Genomic DNA, 24,443 nt, shown 5'->3' on the forward strand with positions numbered 1-24,443 from the left:
GTGTGCACATGCTGGTAGAAACATGGCACCATAGACTTGATAGAAACAGTTGCCATGAACCTTCAATTAAAAAAAATACAATTATCTGCAAAGCACAACAAAGAGAAGTCCAATAAAATGAGGTATGCCTCTGTGTGTGTGTGCGTGTGCGCCTCTGTGTGTCTGGTATGTGTGTGTATGCCCCTATGTGTGTGTGCGTATGTGTGTGTGTGTGTGTGTGTGTGTGTGTGTGTGTGTTTATATCTCTTTCACCAGTTTGTTCTTTTTTTCTAGAGAACCCTAATGAATATCGAGAGATGGAAGAAGAGAAAATTGAGGCAGAGAAGCAGGGAGATTCCTGGGATACTTTTCTATATTTCCCCATGATTGCAAGCCTCCATTCTGGAAATGAAGGTGCATCCAAGGGAAGCTCATGGCTTCCTACCTAGACTTCATTTTTGAATATGGAAATTACATAGTTTTTTTTAATAACTAAACTCTGAAACAGGTTCTTGCTATCTTCCATCTTCCATGTATTTCTGCAGTTCTAAATCTCATGTGAAAGAGAAGATGCTAAGCTATGCACAATAATTTGGTATTTGACAAATTATGTACCAAATTAAGTAACAAAAATAAAATTCAGAACTTCATTGTGGATTTAGAGCACACCGTTTTATTAGATTTCTTTTTGTTTTATGCTTGAAAATTAAAATTGAACTAATAATTGGTTCCTTATGATGAAATATACTTAGCATGTTGGAAATAAAGTAATTTCTCACCATTTATGAGTCTCTGTCAGTGAATTTTCCTCTGCCTCTTGGTCAATTTTGGCTGGAAGTGCAAGAAAATAAAAGTACATGAGATAAGTGATAAGTTGTTACACTATTTGAAGCAACATCTGCCCTAAATAACATAACTTATTTTAATCATTAATTCTACTGTAGTCCAACCAGAAGCTTATTCCAGACCTATGACTGTCACAGACACATGATTTAAATGATTCTACTTAATTTTAATTAAGTTGATCTTATTGTATTGACACAGACTAGATACATTATCTAATCAAAAATTTCAGATTCTGAAAAAATTTCTTTAACTTGCTCACATTAACCTAGGAAAACACTAATTTCATATTTATATCAGATGTGTCAGTGCTTAAACGCCAATGATTAATTGAAAATAATTCCCTCAAGCAAAGGTGTAAACACTACGTCAAAACAACAACAACGAAACTGAAACAGAAATGGTATGTGACATACCTCAGTTATGTTAAGAATTTTGAACTCATTTCAATAGTTCATACCAGACAAGCAGCAAACAGATCATGGTCTGTTCTGAACAGGGGAATGTGATAATATATCCCTTCACTTGCTATCACTTTTATTTAAAAATAAAGAATTGTAGTCTGATACAAACCCAACAATCAAATTTGAGAAGATTAAATCAATATTTCAAATTGCTTGAAATAACATAAGAACTCCATCACTTAAAGTATGGTCGTGACTTCAATCGTTTTTTGACAAGTAAGCATTCTAGGAATCATGTAGTACTTCACCTCCACCCATTTCCCACACCTCCATACATATTAATATATGTTTGACATGGAAGTTCTGAAGATACTCTTATTTCATGCAATGCTTTCTGATATTTTTGGTCTATTCTATTAGATTTTAAAACATTAGATGGGACCTGCTAAATTGATTTTATGACTCACTAACGGTTTGTGGCCCACAGTTTGAAAATCACTGAGCAGCCTGGGCATAGTGGCTCACGCCTGTAATCTCAGCACTTTGGGAGGCTGAGGTGGGTGGATCACAAGGTCAGGAGTTCAAGACCAGCCTGGCCAATAAGGTGAAACCATGTCTCTACTAAAAATATTTCTTAAAAAATTAGCTGGGCATGGTAGTGCGTGCCTGTAGTCCCAGCTGCTTGGGAGACTGAGGCAGGAGAATTGTTTGAACCTGGGAGGGGGAAGCTGCAGTGAGCTGAGGTCATGCCACTGCACTCCAGCCTGGGCAACAGAACAAGACTCCATCTCAAAAAAAAAAAAAAAGAAAAGAAAAAGTAAAAGAAAAAGAAAATTACTGAGCCATAGGATAAAAAGAAAAATTAAAATGTGAAAAATAAATCCTGGGACTAGTGAAAGAAGAAGTTGTCTTTTTATTATCATTCCTCTTTGGGTCACATGCGGGGCCACTTGGAGAACTCAGAAGACATGGTGGAGCAGGGCAAATTGATTATAAAAAAAATGGGACTGTGCGTGAAATAAAAGCCATGGCACTCGGGAACCATCAGTGCCCCTATCAGTACTCACAACACAACAGCACAGCTTAGGCTAGTTTATGTTTTACAGCCTCAAGACAGTGTTCTTCAAAGGTTTGCATGGTCTCTGCAAAGTCATAACCAAGTGTCATGTTGCCACTCTTTGCCAGGATTTTCAGGCTTTAACAGGGATCATTTGAGGTGGAAGCAGATTTTTTTTTTCTTTTTTCCTTTCCTTTTTTGTACTTTAGACTGTTTAGATAAACTTACAGGTCAATTGTTAACTATATTAAAAAACAGAAGAAATATTTTATGATTTTTTACTTGGAAAAGCCTCCAGCATGAACATATTGTTTTATAAAAATCTGCTCTGAGTTGCCCAGCATAAAAGATTATTTGCTTCCAGAAACAATTCTAGGAATACAGGTTTGTTTAGGCAAAATAACAAAAGCACTACAGTGCATACTATTTCCAGGAAGGGTATTTTTGCAATTGCCCTCATATATCTTTGCTATTTCTTTGCAAAGTACAGAGATTAAGGCAAATTAGAAGAAAAAATTTCTAGACTATTTTAGAAGATTAAATGATTTATGAAACTTAAAACACACTACAGTAGAACAAGATATCAGAGATCCGTATTCAATGCCTGATTTTGCCACTTAAATCAGCTCTGTGACTTTAGGCAGATTCATTTGTTAACATGTACAAAATATTTAGCACAATGCCTCTAATAATCAGTAGAAACTTAATAAATATCCTTTGAAAAGTTTGAACCTCAAGATCTCTAAATTCTTAAAGCGATATCATACATAATGTTTAACTGGGTAAGTCAACTAATATTTTAATATATTCCACTATCATATTCAATAAAGAAAACACATAGTTTTTCAAAAAGCATAAGCCCCTACATTGTATTGAGTGGAATAAAGTAAGTTTCACTTGTTCATGATGATTTCTTTTGATGTTCACCAAAATAGCTCTTGCTTAGTTGCGTGAGCATATTTGGCTGAAACAAAAACTTTAATCCAATTTGGCAGAAGACTGATTCTTATCGAGCAAACAAAACCTGAAACCAAACCTTCTTACCAAACCTCATGGCCATAGCACAATTATAAAGACACATTGGAATAAGAAAAAATCTTTTTAAATGGTCTATTATTCATTACTTTACGTAATTTTGAGGCTAAAGGGATTTGTGTATTCAAACTATAATCAGCTTTGATAAACAGTGAAATGAGAGATCAAAGAAAGCACATCAGAGTACACATTACAACTCCTGAGGTAGAGTCAACAGTTCAAAGAACTGAACGGATTTCCTTTGTATAGCAATCTTAGGAAAAAGCTTCTGAAAAGTTGGGGTACAATTCCATTTTATGGAAAAACAGAGATACCTTTTTCCAACATGCTGCTTGCATAAATGCACCATTAATATTTTGTTGTCACAGTTTTTTTTTTTGAGACAGGGTCTCACTTTGTCACCCAGGCTGGAGTGCAGTGGTGCAACATGGCTTACTGCAACTTGCAATTCCTCCTGCCTCAGCCTTCCAAGTAGCTGGGATTACAGTGTGTGACACCATGCCTAGCTAAATTTTTAAATCTGTTGTTCATAGAGATGAGGGTCTCGCTATGTTGCCCAGGGTGGTCTCAAACTCCGAGGCTCAAGCAATCCTTCCTTCTTGGCCTTTCCAAGTGTTGAGATTACAGGCGTGAGCCACCATGCTTGGCTGATAATTCTTTTAAATATACTTATGATGTTAACTTAGTGACAACTGCAGGATGAGGTTGCTTTACATAGTGAGGATGAACCTTCAAAAACCAAAATAAAATGTAATTCATTCAGTGAAAATTAAGATATCATTTGGAATAAAATAATTCTGCCATTCATTTATGGAACAAGCAAGCTAATTACACGCAGTGACCCCAATCAGACCAGTTGAGCTTTTCAGTTTGAGAAACCTCTTTGATGGGCTATGTGCTACACTGTTAAATTTTCAAACATGACTTTGCTGAAGGTAACACAGAAAAAAGGTGGTTTTCTATTTGCAACAACTTACTGTTACTTTATTTCCTAGTGTATTGTTTTCCAGAAATATAAAAATTATTTTCAGATAATTTCTAATGGCATAGATGGTTTTGCAGTTTTAAAAGCCAGTGTAACTTTTAGCAGCAGTTTCTCGCGTATTGATAATCAATTATTAATAAATTTCATTTAGGCCGGGCGCGGTGGCTCAAGCCTATAATCCCAGCACTTTGGGAGGCCAAGGTGGGTGGATCACGAGGTCAGGAGATCGAGACCATCCTGGTCAACGAGGTGAAACCCCGTCTCTACTAAAAATACAAAAAATTAGCTGGGCATGGTGGCGCGTGCCTGTAATCCCAGCTACTGGGGAGGGTGAGACAGGAGAATTGCTTGAACCCAGAAGGCAGAGGTTGTGGTGAGCCGAGATCATGCCGTTGCTCTCCAGTCTGGGTAACAACAGCGAAACTCCATCTCAAAAAATAAATAAATAAATTTCATTTAAATAAAGTATGCCAAGTAAATTGCATAAAAGACATACGAAATATTTCAATCTTCTACTACAAGATTCCCAACTCTTTAGAGTATAACCTCATTTCTTTTTGACATATCAAATGATCAGGATGGTAGATTTCTGGTCATTCATAATCAAGATAATCATGGGGCAGCTAAAGCGACATTTAAAATAGACAAATAGGCACAAGGTTTGGTGGATGATCTTCATATTGCATCAAATCACTGAGCTTTCCGTGCTACTGTCTACCAGCAACTCTTGACCACTTTTGACAGAAGAATTTTTATGACACCTAATGGACAGCACTGCCCAAGGGCATCCCACATCTCTGAGAGCAATCACCTCTCCTCCACCTTTACCATACAAGCTACACGCTTTTCTAAGTGCTTATACTTTGCAAGGTGTTTCTCCCATTCTGCCTCTCATTTTCAGATCTTACAAGGGTCAGTGTTGGGAGCTAGAACATAAGCTTTAGTCTGGGTAACCTGGGTGTGAATTGCAGTGCAACCACTGAATTGCAGATTTTAATAACTTCAAATAATTGCTTCTTTGATGTAATAACTTTTATTCATCATTAAAACGGGTAATAATTTCTTTTTCTTTGAGTCGTGTCTTGATTTAATAAGATAATGTGTAAATCACCTGGTGTCTATTCATACTCTTCATGTCTTTCCTTCATATCCACATCGGTATTACTACAAAATAGGATGGAGATGTGCTGCTTGCAATATGTGAAAAGTCTTCCATTGTAGGAATTCTCACATATTTTCTTGTTAATTTTCTATACAGAATCCAGATGCTGAATTAAAAATATACTTTGCTAAAATAAGGTTGTCTCTTTACAGCTACAGAGAAATTATGGCCCAAGACCTTTATAAAACCATGGGATAGCTTTAAAGTATATTTAATAGCTTTTATTTTTACTTAATTTGTGTGTATAGTTGTTTTAATTGGCCTAGAATGGAGAAGTCCAATGCCGACAGTATAAGCAGAGGCCAATAGCGCCTTAGACCCTTCTCCAGTTTTTAAAGGCATAGCAGTAAATAAAATTGCACAAGGGATAATATTTTAGGTGAATTTAGTGTGAACCTGATGAAATCTAAAAGATAAAATGACTTTAAAAAATATTTAATTCTCTTCTGAAGCTGACCTTTTTATTCCAAACATTCTATGGGCAATTATTCATAGCTTGATGTTTGAGATCCACTGCCAAGAAAATGTTCTGAGATAGAGTATACTGGAAACAGAATTAGCAGCAAAGTCAGAATCAAGATTGTAAAATAAAGCAATCCATTCTCCACTGACACTGGAGGAAAAGGACAGGATGATGTAGATCAAGAACAAAAGGCAACTGAATACTGGTTTATAATGACAATCTTCAGAGAATACCAGTAACTCTTATCTGAATAGACCTAAGATTGCAGCTCCTTAGGGAAGTTGATCAATTACTGCGCCTGTTATTTAAGGGACGATGTTCCCCCTTTTTCCCACCCCCCAAATCTCACATGCTAGAGATCTACAATTTGAGGCAAAGAAAGCTGGTAGTTGGAATCATACAATAAAAGAAACACCAACTGTTTTAGGAGGCAGCCTTTATTTATTTGGTTACTTTTCTTTCCATCTATTTATTTTAGAGTTAGGGGCATGAGATTATCCTTTAGGTCTGATCCTACTAAAGAGACCATCGGCTCAGACAGTCCTGTGCCACTGAACATGCATCTGATTAAAAACAGTGATTTAGTGGTTCTGTTACATTTGGTAATGTCTTTGCATTTGGAGTAGGTAATATATCCTACTCCAAATCTCTACCTCCACAAATACTTTCTTGTGGTTGCTGTCCTACTAAGTTACTACTTTGACTCAGTGATTAGTGTCTGTAGTTGCTGTCTGGCTCCAGACTCTTTTGCAATGTGAAATATTTCTGCTGAACTTGTTCCAAATGGCTGTGAGTAAGCAAAGGCACGGAATGGACGCCCTTTCTGATCTTGAGCTTTCATGAGGGAATACCACATATTCCCAGGTAATTGGAGACAGAGTTGCATTTGAGTAATATCAGATGGAAGGCAACTCGGAACGCTTTCATCTGCTTGTCTAGGCTCTAAATCTTTTTGCTATTTTTCCTTTTTATTTAAAGTGTTAACTAGTTTTTGTTTATAATTAGCTATGAATGTGGATTTCACTTGCTTTCAAGTGCAGCCAGTATGGGATATTTTTTAGACAGATGCAGTTGCCTTTCTTCTGAGTCATTTAAAACTGTCATTTAACTGAAGATATATTGCTTTAGTTTTGAGATTTTTGATGCATTCCTCCTCTTGACAATGAACTAAAAGTCAGGTAAATTTAAGTAGTTTATACATGTCACAGTGTATGACTTTCAGAATATCTTTCCTTAGACGGCAAAAGAAATAGCTAAGTTCCAATGCATCCTCCTCCTCTATGCTGCATACGTTCTTAAGACAATAAAACAAATGCTGTGGAATCCTCTAGAAGGAAGGAGAGCATCTGAGGTATACAATGACAACTTGACCTTTGCAATAATTCACAGCTACCTTGTATTTAATACTGAGGGTTATTTCAACTTTGTACATAAAATATATATCATCGTGTCTCTAGAAATAGACATATATATAAACATATGGGGACTTGTTATTCAAAACTCAAGAAATATATACATAATAGAAAATGATCCATACTTTAAAAATTTTACATATGTGATTTCTGGCCAAACCTAAAATACAGAAAAGCTGTGTGCTATTATCACCCAGCCTGATGTATGTATTGAAGTAAAATTCCTTTCTAAATCTTCATGTTAAATTCAAAGTAGAAAAGACATGGGAAAACATAATACACATCCATGAGCCAGACAGTACGGTAGACAGTGCAGTCCATGAGAGCTGCAACAATTTTCCAACTCAAAAATTGCTAACTCAAACTAAATTTTTATGTCAAATAATACCCAAATCTATATAGTGCTCGACCTATAGGTCAAGCAAATCTCTCCTGGACTTTCACTAATGTGGCATAGAAATAAAGACACGTTTTGGGCCAATTCCTTTTCTTTTTCTTTGCTAATAGATAAACCCTATTAACGAATATAAATGAAGCATAATACTAACTAATACCAAGCTGAACTTAAATAAAAATCTTTCGGATAAAATGAAAGTCTCATTGAGGCTTTAACTAAAAACATGCAAATACACACATTAGGGCTGAGCTTTCCATATTGAAAGTCATACCAATTAATTTCAATTTAGAGATTCAAAATACCAAAACACAAATCTGCTGGAAATAAAAATCAGAAAGCCTAAACAACTTTTTGTTTTTTGATACAGAGTCTCACTTTGTCATCCAGGCTGGAGTGCAGTGGCACGACCTCGGCTCACTGCAACCTCCATCTCCCAGATTCAAGCAATTCTGTCTCACTCTCTAGAGTAGCTGGGACTACAGGCACCTGCCACCACATCTGGCTGATTTTTGTATTTTTAGTAGAAACAGGGTTTCACCATATTGGTCTGATGTATTTCTTTTCTTCCTAATATTACTTGCAGAAACAATGCTTAAAGCCTAGGGTATTCCAATTCTAGAGACAAAAGCCAAATAGTTTAACATGACAATATTTCAGTCAACATTTGAATGTCTAGCTTTCTTAGGGACTCATATGCAGGTAAATATTACATAGTTTTTTTCCTTTAAGAAAATCGTAGATTGAGAAAGCGACAAATAATCATATATGTAGATGTTATAGAAATGTTTAAATAAGAATGTTAATATAGAGTGATGTTGATATTATTATTCTAATTCTTTACCTATAATAACCCAAGATAATAAAACCCTATAAGAAAGGGTTTACAATTATTCCCACTTAAAAACAGGAAGTTAACAATTAAAAAACTTGATGAAGATACCAGAAACATTAAATAGAAGAGACAGGATTCGAACTCATGGGGTCTGACTCCAAAGCCTTAATACTGTCAAATTAGTTATGAGTACAGTTAAGTGAAATATCTATTTGCCTACTGAGAGACGTCAATAAGGAAAAGACAAAGTCAATGCATGTGAGTTAGGACTAAAATGATGAACAAGTCTTAGTCAAATAGAAAAAGGAGCAGAGACCAGATTGGGTAAACAATAAACAGCGGGAAAAAAGACAGAAGCAAAGGTGCAACATAGTTTGAGAGTCAAGAAGAAAGATCAAGGAGACAAAACTGGAAATACAATGGAAGCGAGCTGGCAAAAACGCTGTGGAGAGGCAGGTCCACCCTCTCACGGTATGAGCATACACATGGCAGAGCAAAGGGGGCTGAACTGTCTTTATGATTTATTTTTATTTTTGCCTAAAGTATATTTCTTTCTTTTTATAATTGTTATTTTAAATTCTGGGCTACATATGCAGATTTGTTACATGAATAAATTACACGGTTCTGAGGTTTGAACTTCTACTGACTCCGTCACCCAAATAATAAACATAATACTCAATAGATAGTTTTTTGACCTTTCCCTGCTCTTCCTCTTCCCCTCTTTGGAGATTCCAGAGTCTGTTGTTTCCATCTTCATGTCCATGTGTACACATTATTTAGCTCCCACTTGAAATTGAGAATATGCAGCATTTAATTTTCAGTTACTGTGTTAATTAGCTTAGGATAAAAGCCTTCAGCTGCATTCATGTTCCTGTTAAGAAAACAATTTCATTTTTTATGACTGAGTAGTAGTCCATATAAATATATAGTAGTACATATAGTCTAGTAGCATTCCATGTATATATATATTTTCTTTATCCTGTCATTTGTTGATGAATACAGGTTGATTCCATAACTTTGCCACTGAGAATAGTGCTGAAATAAACATACAAGTGTAGCTGTCTTCTCTACACAATGATTTCTTCTCTTTTGAGTAGATACCAAGTAATGGGGTTGATTGCTGGGTCTAATGATAGTTCTCCTTTTAGTTCTCTAAGGGATGCCCATACTGTTTTCTATAGAGGTTGTACTAATTTACCTAGCAACAGTAGGTATGTCCTATTCTGCACATCCATGTCTACCTCTGCTGTTTTTGGCTTCCCAATGATCACCATTCTAACTATTGAAAGATGGTATTGCATTGTGATTTTAATTTGCATTTCACTGATGATTAATAATGTTCAGTCGTTTTTCATATGTCTGTTGGCCACTTATATGTCCTCTTTTGAGAAATGTTTGTTCATATCCTTTACCAACTTTTTAATGTGATTGTCTCTTTTGTTGAGTTATTTGAGTTCCTCACGGATTCTGGATACTAATTCTTCTTCAGGAGCATAATTTGAAGTACTTTTTCCCATTCTGTAGGTTGTCTGTTTACTCTGCTGATTATCTCTTTTGCTGTGCGGAAGCTTTTTCATTTAATTAAGTCCCATTTGTGCAGAAGCTTTTTCATTTAATTAAGTCCCATTTATCTATTTTTTATTCTGTTGCATTTGCTTTTGAGGTCTTCATCAAAAATTCTTTGCCTAGGCCAATGTCCAGAAGAGTATTTCCTAGGTTTTCTTCTAGCAGTTTTACAGTTTCAGGACTTGCATTTAAGTCTTTGGCCCATCTTGCGTAAATTTCTGTATATGGTAAGAGATTGGGGTCCAGTTTCCTTGTTTTATTTATGGTCATCCAATTACCCTAGCACCATTTATTGAATACAGTGTCCTTTAATCCATTGTTTATTTTTGTCAGCTTTGTTGAAGACTGGTTAGTTGTACATAAGTGGCTTTATTTCTTGGTGCTCTATTCTGTTCTATCGATCTCGTGTCTAATTTCGTACCAATACCATGGAGTTTGGCTTGCTGTAGTCTTGTTGTACAATCTGAAGCCACATAACATAATACCTGACTTTTTCTTTTTATTTAAGATTACTTTGGTTATTCAGGCTCTGTTTTGGCTCCATATGAATTTTAGGATCATTTCTGATAATTCTGTAAAAATTATGTAGGTAATTTGATAGGAACTGTACTTCTGCAATTTTGCAGATTACTTTGAACAGTGTAATTATTTCAGTAATGTTGATTCTTCCAACCCATAAGCTCAGAATGTTTTCTCATTTATCTGTGCCATCTACACAATTTTTTTCATCAGTGTTTTATAGTTCTCCTTGCAGAGATATTTCACTTCCTTAGTTAAATATATTCCTAGGTATTTTACTTTTGTGTATGGCCATTGTAAGTGGGACTAAGTTGTTGATTTGGTTCTCAGTTTGAATGTTAGTGGTATACAGAAACACTACTTATTTTATACATTTATTTTGTATACTGAAACTTTGCTGAAGTCATTGATTAGGTCAAGGCATCTTTTGGAGGGATCTTTAGGGTTTTCTAGGTTTAAAAGATCTTGTCATCAGTGAGCAGAAATAATTTGACTTCTTCTTTTCCAATCTGAATGCTTTTCATTTCTTTTTCTTGCTTGATTGCTCTGGCTATGACTTCCAGTACTATGCTGATTAGGAGTGGTGACAGTTGACATCCTTGTCTTGTTTCAGTTCCCAGGGAAAATGCTTTTATCTTTTCCCCATTCAGTATGTTGGCTGGAAGTCTTGTCATATTTGGCTCCTATTTTGAAATATGTTCCTTCAGTGTCTACTTTGTTGAGGGTTTTTATCATGAAGCAATGTTGGATTTTATTGAATACCATTTTTGCCTCTATTAAGATGACTGGCCAGGCACGGTGGCTTATGCCTGTAATCCCAGCACTTTGAGAGGCCGAGGTGGGCAGATCACCTGAGGTCAGGGGTTAGAGACCAGCCCAGACAACATGGCAACACCCTGTCTCTACTAAAAATACAAATTATCTGGCCATGGTAGTGCATGCCTGTAATCCTCAGGAGGCTGAGGCAGGGGAATCACTTGAATACGGAAGGCGAAGGCTGCCCTAAGTGAGACCTCACCACTACACTCAAACTTGGGCAACAGAGTGAGACTCCACCAAAAAAAAAAAAAAAGATCATATGGTTTCCTAATTCTCTTTATGTGGTACATTATTTATTGACACGTGTATGTTAAAACCTTCTTGCATTCCTGAAATAGAACCCACTTGATGGTGATAATATAATATTATCTTTTTGATGTGCTGTTGGATGTCATTTGCTAGTATTTTCTTGAGAATTTCTGCATCAATGTTCATCAGAGATATTCCCCTGTAGTTTTCTTTTTTGTTGTTGTTGTGTTCTTGCCTGATTTTGGTATCAGGGTCATACTGGTTTCATGAATGAGTTAAAAAGGATTACTTCCTCCTTGATTTTTTTTGAATAGTTTCAGTATGATTGGTCCCAGCTCTTTGTAAGTCTGGTAAAATTTGGCTGTGAATTTGTCTGGTTCTGAGCTTATTTTTATTTAGAGATTTTTTTTTTTTAATTACAGAATCAATTTCATTACTTGTCTTTGGTCTGTTTAGGATTTTCTACTTCTTAAGGCTTCAGTCTTGGGAGGTTGTGTGCTTCCAGGAGTTTATCCATTTCCTCTAAGTTTTCTAGTTTGTGGGCCCAGAGATCCTCATAATAGTCTCTAATCAACTTTGTATTTCTGTGGTGTCAGTTGTATTGTCACCTTTATCATTTCCAATTGTGATATTTTTTAATCCTCTTTTTTCCCTTGGTTAATCTAGCTAGTGGTCTATCTATTTTGTTTATCATTTCAAAGAAACAGCTTTTTGTTTTGTTGATCCTTTATCAGTTTTTTTGGTCTCAATCTCATTTAGTTCTGCTCTGATCTTTGTTTTATTTCTTCTTCTTTATTTATATACATATATTTTTTATTGCACTTTAGATTCTGGGGTACATGTGTAGAACATACAGGATTGTCGCATAGGTACATACATGGCAATGTGGTTTGCTGCCTCCATCCCTCTGTCACCTATATCTGGCATTTCTCCCCATGTTATCCCTCCTCAACCCCCCTACCCCCCACTGTCCCTCCTTATTCCTCCCTAACAGAACCCAGTGTGTGATGCTCCCCTCCCTGTGTCCATGTGTTCTCATTGTTCAACACCTGCCTATGAGTGAGGACATGTGGTGTTTTATTTTCTGTTCTTGTGTCAGTTTGCTGAGAAATGATGGTTTCCAGATTCATCCATGACCCTACAAAGGACATGAATTCATCGTTTCATTTTTTTATGCCTGCATAGTATTCCATGGTGTGTATGTGCCACATTTTCCTTGTCCACTCTATCATCAATGGGCATTTGGGTTGGTACCAGGTTTTTGCTATTGTATACAGTGCCACAATGAACATACACGTGTATGTGTCTTTATAATAGAACGATTTATAATCCTTTGGATATATACCCAGTAATGGGATTGCTGGGTCAAATGGAATTTCTATTTGACCTTGAGGAATCGCCATACTGTCTTCCACAATGATTGAACTAGTTTACACTCCCACCAACAATGTAAAAGTGTTCCTATTTTTCCACATCCTCTCCAGCATCTGTTGTCTCCAGATTTTTTAATGATGGCCATTTTAACTAGTGTGAGATCGTATCGCAATGCAGTTTTGATTTGCAACTCTCTAATGACCAGTGATGATGAGCATTTTTTCATATGCTTATTGGCCTCATATATGTCTTCTTTTGAAAAGTGTCTGTTCATGTCCTTTGCCCACTGTTGAATGGGTTTGTTTGTTTTTTTCTTGTAAATCTGTTTTAGTTTTTTGTAGATCCTGGATATTAGCCCTTTGTCAAATGGGTAGATTGCAAAATTTCTTTTCTCATTCTGTTGATTGCTGGTTCACTCTAATGATTGTTTCTTTTGCTGTACAGAAGCTCTGGAGTTGAGTTAGATCCCATTTGTCTATGTTGGCTTTTGTTGCCAATGCTTTCGGTGTTTTAGTCATGAAGTACTTGCCAATGCCTATGTCCTGAATGATCTTGCCTAGGTTTTCTTCTAGAGTTTTTACGGTGTTAGGTCTTATGTTTAAGTCTTTAATCCATCTGGAGTTAATTTTAGTGTAAGGTGTCAGGAAGGGGTCGAGTTTCTGCTTTCTGCACACTGCTGGCCAGTGAATCTCCTGGTTTGTGGGCAGTAATAACTCTTTTAGAAATGCGGTGATCACTCATCCTCTGCAGTGTTCTCACTGGGAACTGCACTCCAGAGCTGTTCCTATTCGGCCATCTTGGATCCTTTCCCCTTTTCTTTTTTAACTAGTTTTGAGTTCGGTTTGTTGTTTTTCTAGCTCCTTGAGGTGCAATGTTACACTGTCAATTTGAGATCGTTCTGTCTTTTTATGTGGGCATTTAATGCTATGAACCTTCCTCTTAGCACTGCTTTGCTGCATCCCACAGGTTTTGGTATGTTGTATCTACTTTTATTCATTTCAAAAAATCTTTTGATTTATACCTTAATTTTGTTGTTTACCCAAGGGTTTTTTGTTTTTTTTTTTGAGACAGAGTTTCGCTCTTGTTACCCAGGCTGGAGTGCAATGGCGCAATCTCGGCTCACTGCAACCTCCACCCCCTGGGTTCAGGCAATTCTCCTGCCTCAGCCTCCTGAGTAGCTGGGATTACAGGCACGCGCCACCAGGCCCAGTTAATTTTTTGTAATTTTTAGTAGAGACGGGGTTTCACCATGTTGACCAGGATGGTCTCGATCTGTTGACCTCGTGATCTACCCGCCTCGGCCTCCCAAAGTGCTGGGATTACAGGCTTGAGCCACCGCGCCCGGCCTACCCAAGGGTTTTTTTAGGAGCAAGTTGTTTAATTTCCACATACTTACGTAGTTTGAGAGTTCCTCTTGTTATTGATTTTCAATTTTGTTTTACTGTGGTCTGAGAAGATATTTGATATTATTTTCATTTAAAAATTCATTGAAACTTGCTTTATGGCTAAGCACATGGTCAATTTTGGAGAATGTTTCATGTACAGATGAGAAAAAGTACATGTTCTTTTGATATCAAGTAAAATGTTCTATAAATAGCTTTCCATTTGGTCTAGAGTCCAGTTTAAGCTCAGAGTTTCTTTATTGATTTTCTGCTTTTATAATCTGATTAAGCTGCCAATAAGGTATTGAAGTCTCCCCAAATTACTCTATTGCTGTCTATCTCTTGTCTTAGGTCTAGTAGTATTTTGTTTTAAAATAAATCTGGGTGCTCTTCTACTGGGTACAGATATATTTTGGAGAGTTAAATCCTGCTGAACTGATGAATTGTGTTAAATTTAAACTAGTGGAAAAATACTTCCACTTTTTTTCTTGGTTACTCTAGCTAGTAGTCTATCTCTTTTATCATTTCAATAAAACAATGTTTTGCTTTGTTGATCCTTTATCAATTTAATTGAAGTGGAACTTTAATTAAGTTCCACTTCTGGACTTACTTGAAAAAGACCAAACTTACCCTCCTGCTGTAATTAACTAGAAAAAGGGATAAAACATATGAAACAACTGTTTTCATATACCAAAAAAATAGGCAGCATAGGAGTCTGAACTCTGTAGTGCCCTTCAATCTTCATAGATTTCTGTCTAAAGACAATTTTAAAATCATAGATGCTGGAAGGAAAACCCAAAAAAGCCAACCAGTTTTGCTGAGTTGAGGAAATACAGATAGGAGTCTAGGTAGGCTGACATGACTAAAAGATCAGAAATAGAGTTCCAGAAAAAAATATATTTGCAGAAAAGAAGGGTCAAAAATCTGCATTAAGGTTTCTAAATTTTAGCTAGGTAGTAAGTGGCACATGTACACAGTAAAATTCTACAAGTACAAGCAAAGAATCACCAAGAAAATGTAAGTTGAATAATTCCCAAAGCTTTTACAGGGACAAAAGGTGTTTGATGTCTAAAGAGCCAGAGTGCAGAGCTGTCATTGACCACATGAGACAGGATGGTCTTGGAGACCTCAGTGGGGAAGATAATTATTAGTAAGACTGAATTATCACTGGTATGAAGGATGCCCCAGATTAGCCTAAGCAAAGCTTAAAAACAAGCCTTAAAGGGATCAACTGAGTCACATGCTGTTTAAGTTATCTGCCTAAACAAAACCAGATACTCTAAAGACATGCACAAAACCTAGACACTCAACAACATAAAGTGCATAGTGCCTAGCAATTAATAAACAAATTACTAGACCAACCAAGTATCAGGAAAGTACACTCCCATTTTTTAAATCAATAGAAACAGACCCAGGAATGACAGGAGATGAATCAGCAAATAAGGATATTAACACTAATGCAGTTTTTTGTAACCACCCTCAAATATTAGAGAAAAACATGAACATAATGAGAAGAAAATAGAAGACATGGAAAAAGAACTCAGTGGAACTTGTAAAGTGAAAAATATAGTATCTGAAATAAAAAGTCCACTGAATGGAAATCACTTACGATTAGACATTGCAGAAGAAAATAACAAACTTGAAGATATAAAATTTGGATCTATTCCAACCGAAGCACATAAAGGAAAAGACTGAAAGAACAGCAGAAACTCATGACATTAGCAAACCTTGTGACATTAATAAACATTCTAGCGTAATGTGTCATTGTAGTCCCAGAACAAAACCAGAGATGGAGACAGAAAAATCACTGAAGGAGTAAGGGTCAAAAGTTTTCCCAATTTAATATACACCATAAACTCTTAAATCCAATTAACCTCAAGAAAGAGAAAAACATGGCTGGTCGTGGCGGCTCATGCCTGTAATCCCAGCAGTTTGGGAGGCTGAGGTGGGTGGATCACCTGAGGTCAGGAGTTCCAGACCAGCCTGGCCTACACGGTGAAACCCCACCTCCACTAAAAATAAAAAAATGGCTGGCTGTGGTGGTGGGCACCTGTGATCCCAGCTACTCAGGGGGTTGAGGTAGAAGAATCGCTTGAATCTGGGAGGCAGAGGTTGCAGTGAGTCAAGACAGCACCATTGCACTTCAGCCTGGGCAACAAAAGTGAAACTGCATCTCAAAAAAAAAAAAAACTGAAACAAAGAAAGAGGAAAACAGACACACACACACACACACACACACACCAATGCACATCATAATAAAAATCCTATAAAGCAGAAATAGAGGCAAAAGTTGAAAAGAACCAGTTTAGATGGGGAAGGAGTGGGGAGACACATTTTATAAGTAACAAAAATATAAATTACCAAGGACTTTGTGGTAGGCAGAACAATGGGCCTCTAAAAATGTCCATGTCCCAATCCCCAGCTATGAATATGCTATACTACACAGGAATATAATATAATAAATTAATAAATAAAGGGGGAATTAGAATTGCATATGGAATAATGTTGTGAATCAGCTGAACTTAAGATAAGAAACTCATCCTATATTATACATAATCGACCCAATGCAATCACTGGGTCCTTCTTAAGTGAAAGAGAAAGGCAGGAGAGTTAGTATCACAGTGATACATCACAAGAAAATCTCAACCAGCCGTGGCTAGCTTTGAAGACAGATGGAAGTCATAAACCAAGGAGTGCGGGCAGCTTCTAGAATGTAAAAAAAAGGCAAAGAAATGTATGCCTGAGATCCTCCAGAAAGAACATAGCACTACTAATATAATTTTTGTCAATTTTGAATTTCTGACCTGAAGAATGACAAGATAATGAATTTGTTTTAATATTGTTTTAAGCTATGAAGTTTGTGGTAATTTGTTACAGCAGTAACAGAAAACAAATATGGATTTCTTGTCAGAAACTGTGCTAGCACAAGACCAAAGTACAGTATCTTAAGTGAGGAAAGAAAAAAAAAAACTGTTAACCGAGAATTCTACATTCAGTAAGAATATTTTGCAAAAATGGAAAATAAACAATTTCAAGAAAGTAATGGCTAAATAAATTTTCCAACTACAAATCTACATAATGAGAAATGTTAAGGAAGTTATTCAGGCAGAATAAAAATGATATGTAATGAAAGCTGGATCTATGTAAATGAGTGAGATAAACTGGAAATGCTAATTATGAGGATGAACATAAAATATATTTTTGTCATTAAAATTTTTTTAAAGATAATGACTTAAATGCAAGTAGTAGCAATATATTGTTTTGGTTATAACATGTAGATGTGAAATATATGACAACAACAGAACAAACAGAAGGGAGAATGAAAGTGTACTGTTGTAGAGTTCTTTCCTCACCTGTGAAGTTGTGCAGTACTATTTGAAGATAGACTGTGATAAATTAAAGGGGCACAACACTAGAGTGACCACTGAAAGTATAAAACAAAGATGTATAGCATATAATCCAATGGTGGGAATAAGATGAGATATAGTTGTCCCTCAATATCCATGGAAGAGTAGTTCATCTGTGGTATCCCACAGATACCAAAATCCAGGGATGCTAAAGTCCCCTATATGAAATGGCATAGGACTTGCATATAACCTACATACATCCTCAAGTAGACTTTAAATTACCTCTGTAATAATGTAAATGTCATGTAACATAATTTAAATGTTATGTAAACAGTTGTCATGCTGAATTGTTTGGAGAAGAATGACAAGAAAGTTAGTCTTTACATATTCATTATAGGTACAACCATCTTTTTTTGTTGTTGAAGTTTTCAAATCTGTAGTTGGTTGAATCCACAGATGCAGAACCCACAGATACAAAGGGCTGGTTATACTAAAGAATACTAAACTAATCAGTAAGAAAAAAGGGAAAGAGAAAAAAGAAGGAAAACAATAGATGAAACAAATAGTACACAAATATAAAGATCATAAATTAAACTCAACCCTAACAGTATTACATTAAACGTAAATGGTCTAAATGCCCAATCAAAAGCCAGAGATTGTTTGGCTGGATAAGAAAAATAAGGCTCAACTTTATGCTCTCTAGAAAAAGAAATCCACTTAAAATATAAACACACAATTGGGTTAAAAGTAAAAGGATAGACAGGTATATCACGCAAACCCTAATAACCATAATAAAGCTGAAGTAGCTATATTAAAAATAGACAGATTAGACTTCAGAACAAGGTATGTTACCAGGAAGAAAGGAGAAAGAATACATAATGATAAAGGTACCAATTAAAAAAGAAGATATAACAATTCTAACTATGTTTGCATCTAAAAGCAGAACTTCAAAATACATAATGCAAAAACTAACAAAAATAAAATGAAGCAAAGACAGAATTCCCCAACTGACAAAACAGAAAGAAAAAATAGACAACAGAAAATTGTAACTAGAGAGTGTAGCCTTCTCTTAAACCAATAAATAAGTTTGAAAGAAAATCAGTAAAGACACAGAAGACTTAAACAACATTATTAAAGCAATGAAGACATTTAAACAAAACCCTGAATGAATTGGAGGGAATAGAGGCTGGAGGCAGACATATCAATTGAGAAGCAATTATGATAATGTGGATAGAGAGTAGAAAGACATGTGAGAGACAATGTAGAGTCAAGAATGCCTCTGAAGTTTCATGCTGGGAAATTGATGGGAATAGGAAAGTTCAAAAAGGTAAGTATTTTGTTTGATGATTACAGCAACAAACAAATATTCCTAAACACATTGCTTTATTAATAAAAAAAAACACTTCCATGAATTTTATGAGATCCCTTAGGTATGCTTTCTAACCATCTTCTGTGTTGCTGCTATAACATCTCATTGCAGGTGTACAGGCTTTTATTGTGCTTTGCTTTACTGTTCTTTATAGGTAGTTAATTTTTGTTTTATATTTATTGGTTTTTTTGTTTGTTTGTTTTTCCAAACTGAAGGTCTATGGCAACCACAGTCGAATGAATCTACTGGCACCATTTTCATCACATCATGTGCTCACTTTGTGTCAAATTAGTTAGGTAACTCTCACGGTATTTCAGACTTTCCCATTATTATTTTGTCTGTTATGGTGATCTGTGATCAGTGATCTTTGATGTAATTATTGTAGTTGTTTTGAGGCACCACAGACCATGCCCATATAAGATATAAATATTGTGTGTATGTGTGTTCTCACTTCTCCACCAAAAGGCTGTTCATCATCTCTTTTCCTCTTCTCAACCTCCGTATTCCCTGAGACACAACAGTATTGAAATTAGGCGAATTAGTAACCATTCAATAATTAATAACCCCACAATTAATAATGCTACAGGCCTCTAAGTGTTCAGGTGAAAGAAAGACTTACATATGTCTCACTTTAAATCGAAGTCAGAAATAATTAAGTTTAGTGAGTTAGGCATGTCCAAAGTAAAGACAGAATGAAGCTAGTTCTCTTACGTGACATAGCCAAGTGGTTAATGCAAAAGAAAAGCTCTTGAGGGAAATTTAAAGTGCTGCTTCAGTGAAATAATGAATGATAAGAAAGCAAAAACATTATTGCTGATAGAAAAATTTTTAGTGGTCTGATTAGATCATACCAGCCACAACATTCTCTTAAGCCAAAGCCTCATCTAGAGCAAGGCCCTAGCTCTCTTCAACTGGATGAAAACTAAGAGAGCCAAGGAAGCTATAGAAGAAAATTTGAAGCCAGTAGAGGTCAGTTCACAAAGTTTAAAGAAAGAAGCTGTCTCCAGGACATAAAATGCAAGGTAAAGTACCAGCTGTTGACGAAGAAGATCTAGATAAGATACTTGATGAAGGTGGCTACACTACAACAGATTTTCAATGTAGATAAAACAAGAAGCAGATGCTACCTAGCAGTTTCATAGCTAGAGAAAAGTCAATGCCTGTTTCAAAACTTCAAAGGACAGGCTGGATTTCTTTGTCAGGGCTAATGCAGCTGGTGACTTTCAGTTGAAGTAAGTGCTCATTGATCATTTACAAAAATCCTGGAGCCTGGAAGAGTTACGCTAAATCTACTATGCCTGAGCTCCATATATGGAAGGCCAAAGCCTGGATGACAGCACATCTGTTTACAGCATGATTTACTGAGTGTTTTAGGCCCACTGCTGAGACCTACTACTCAGAAGAAAAGATTCTTTTCAAAATATTACAGCTCATTGACCATGCACCTGGTCACCAAAAAGCTCTGATGGAGATGTTTTTAATACAAGGAGCTTCATCTTGTTTTCATGCCTGTTAATACATCTATTTAGATCAAGGGGTAATTTTCACTTTGAAGTCTTACTATTTAAGAAATATATTTGGAATGGCTATAGCTGTCATAGGTAGTGACTGAGTCCTCTGGTGGATCCAAGTAAAATCAACTGAAAACCATCTAAACGGATCCATCATTGTAGTTGCCATTAAGAATATTCTTGACTCATGAGTAGCATTCAAAATATCAACATTAATAGAAGTTTGGAAGAAGTGGATTCCAACTGTCGCAGATGACTTGGAGGGGCTAAAGTCTTCAGCAGAGGAAAGAATTGCAGAAGTGGTAGAAACTGCAAGAAAATTAGACTAAGAAGTGGAGCTTGAGGACGTGACCAAATTGCTGCAAGCTGCTCAGGATAAAGCTGCTCACGATAAAGCTGCTCACGATAAAGCTGCTCACGATAAAGCTGCTCAGGATAAAGCTGCTCACGGTAAAGCTGCTCATGGTAAAGCTGCTCACGATAAAGCTGCTCAGGTTAGCTGCTCACGATAAAGCTGCTCAGGATAAAGCTGCTCAGGATAAAGCTGCTCAGGATAAAGCTGCTCACGATAAAGCTGCTCAGGATAAAGCTGCTCAGGGTAAAGCTGCTCACGATAAAGCTGCTCAGGATAAAGCTGCTCAGGATAAAGCTGCTCATGGTAAAGCTGCTCACGATAAAGCTGCTCACGATAAAGCTGCTCAGGATAAAGCTGCTCATGATAAAGCTGCTCAGGATAAAGCTGCTCAGGGTAAAGCTGCTCACGATAAAGCTGCTCACGATAAAGCTGCTCACGATAAAGCTGCTCACGATAAAGTTGCTCAGGATAAAGTTGCTCACGATAAAATTGCTCACGATAAAGTTGCTCATGATAAAGTTGCTCATGATAAAGCTGCTCATGATAAAGCTGCTCATGATAAAATTGCTCATGATAAAGTTGCTCATGATAAAGTTGCTCATGATAAAGTTGCTCATGATAAAGTTGCTCATGATAAAGTTGCTCATGATAAAGTTGCTCAGCATAAAGTTGCTTATGATGATAAAGCTGCTCACGATAAAGTTGCTCATGATAAAGTTTGAACGGACGTGGAGCTGCTTCTTATGAATGACCAAAGAAAGTCATTTCTTAAGATGGAATCTACTCCTGGTAAAGATGCTGTGAACATTGTTGAAATAACAAGAAAAGACTTGGAAAATTAAATTTAGTTGATAAAGCAGAGCAGGGTTTGAGAGGACTGATTCAAATTTTGAAAGAAGTTCTACCCAGTTCTACTGGGTAAAATGCTATCAAATGGCATCTCATGCTACTAGAAATATTTTGTGAAAGAAGAACCAACTGATTGAGAAACTTCATTTTTGCCTTCTTCTCAGAAACTGCCACAGCTAGCCCAACCTTCAGCAACCACCACCCTGACCTGTCAGAGCCACCAACGTGGAAGCAAGACCCACCACGAGAAAACATATCCCAACTTGCTGAAGGCTAAGATGATTGTTAGCATTTTTAAATAGTATTTTAAATTTAAGGCATGTACATTGTTTTTGAATGTATAATGCTACTGCACACTTCATAGACTATGGTATAGCATAAATGTAACTGTTATGTGCACGGGGAGCCCCCAAAATGCAGGTGACTTGTTTTATTCCTTTAATGTGGTGGTCTGGAACTGAAACTGAAACTGTAACATCTCTGAGGGATGCCTGTACACAAGCTTTCAAAATTGTCTTAAAAGAAATAGAAAATTTTCCTTCAAAAGTGATTTAGGTTTGGTTTTCCTTGAATATACAATAAATTTCTATAGATTTTATACGTTTCTTATATTTAAACACAGTATATTTAATACATACAAAATATACAATGTATTCCTTCTATAAAAACATAAGCAGAAACTTTATGAAGGAAAAAATAAGAAATCATTGGAGGAAAAATACTTGCTTCTACTCAGCTCTTCCATATCATATTACAGAAATCACTAGTTACTCATGCTACTCTTTCAAACCCAAGAATTCAGGTAAGACTTAAGATTTATCCTCAAAACACAGTATCAATCTATCACATTTGGCACATGAGATGAGACCATTTGCCATATAATTTAGATGACCTTTCAAGTAAGTTTTTGTTTTTTCGTTTTTTGAGACAAAGTCTCGCTCTGTCACCCAGGCTTGAGAGCAATGGCACGATCTCGACTCACTGCAACCTCTGCCTCCTGGGTTCCAGCAGTTCTCCTATCTCGGCCTCCAGAGGAGTTGGGATTATAGGTGTCCACCACCACACTCAGCTAATATTTGTATTTTTAGGAGAGATGGGGTGTCACTGTTTTGGCCAGGCTGGTCTCAAACTCCTGACCTCAGGTGATCCACCAACCTTGGCCTCCCAAAATGCTGGGATTACAGATGTAAACCACCATGCCCAGCTGACGTTTCTCATAAGTTAATGTGGTTTAGCAACGTTTCACTTAGATTTTATTCATGCACAACAGAGAGGAGTAATTACACCAAAGCCCTCCACTGTGCTCTGCCTCACAAGTGTTGCTTATCTTCAGAGTAAACACAGGAAACCATAGACAATATACAACAAACACACTCAACTCTTTTTTTTTTTTTTTTTTTTTTGAGAGGGAGTTTCGCTCTTGTTACCCAGGCTGGAGTGCAATGGCACAATCTTGGCTCACCACAACCTCCGCCTCCTGGGTTCAGGCAATTCTCCTGCCTCAGCCTCCTGAGTAGCTGGGATTACAGGCACGCACCACCGTGCCCAGCTAATTTTTTGTATTTTTAGTAGAGACGGGGTTTCACAATGTCCACCAGGATGGTCTCGATCTGTTGACCTCGTGATCCACCCGCCTCAGCCTCCCAAAGTGCTGGGATTACAGGCTTGAGCCACTGCGCCCAGCCTCCACACTCAACTCTTATTTCCCTTATGATCCAAATGCCCAAGTCACACATAGTCAGAACATGTGTCAAGCAGAAAATTAATAGGCTGACATATTTTAGACATTAACCGGAAAACATCATAATTTTAAATGGTGCAATTTAATATGTTATGACTATTTACTTCTGAATCCACATGTTGTTATTTCCTAGGTAACTATACAAATGGACCCTTGGGTTTTACTATACCAGAATTGCTTTAACAAAAAGTTTAAAATTTTAAAAGTGCTAGTCTTGAACAAAATCAATGTGCAAAAATCACAAGCCTTCCTATACACCAATAACAGACTTAAAGAGAGCCAAGTCAAGAACAAACTGCCATTCACAATTGCTAGAAAGAGAATAAAATACCTAGAAATACAACTAACGAGGAATGTAAAGGACCTCTTCAAGGAGAACTACAAACCACTGCTCAATGAAATAAGAGAGGACACAAACAGATGGAGAAACATTCCTTGTTCATGGTTAGGAAGAAGCAATATCGTGAAAATGGCCATACTGCCCAAAGTTTATTTACAGACTCAACGCTTTCCCCATCAAGCTACCAATGGCCTTCTTCACAGAACTGGAAAAAAACACCTTAAACTTTATGTGGAACCAAAAGAGAGCCTGCCTAGCCAAGTCAATTCTAAGCAAAAAGAACACAGAAGGAGGCATCACACTACTGGACTTCAAACTATACTACAAGGCTACAGTAATCAAAACAGCATGGTACTGGTACCAAGATAGAGATATAGATCAATGGAACAGAACAGAGGCCTCAGAGGCAACACAACATATCTACAACCATCTGATCTTTGACAAACCTGACAA

General features: G+C 36.6%; 1 protein-coding gene across 8 annotated transcripts in view; it reads right to left on the reverse strand.

Annotated features, from left to right (window-relative positions):
• Positions 1 to 24,443, reverse strand: part of FMN2 (formin 2) — a 398,830-nt gene that overhangs the window by 88,264 nt on the left and 286,123 nt on the right. For all 8 annotated transcript variants that reach the window (XM_078357268.1, XM_035280903.3, XM_078357264.1 and 5 more), the window contains one exon: positions 759 to 810. In XM_078357268.1, the coding sequence (XP_078213394.1) occupies positions 759 to 810 (52 nt within the window). The remainder of the gene's footprint in view (positions 1 to 758; positions 811 to 24,443) is intronic.

The sequence above is a fragment of the Callithrix jacchus genome, chromosome 19 (genome assembly GCF_049354715.1).
Source record: "Callithrix jacchus isolate 240 chromosome 19, calJac240_pri, whole genome shotgun sequence".
Taxonomy (NCBI): domain Eukaryota; kingdom Metazoa; phylum Chordata; class Mammalia; order Primates; family Cebidae; genus Callithrix; species Callithrix jacchus.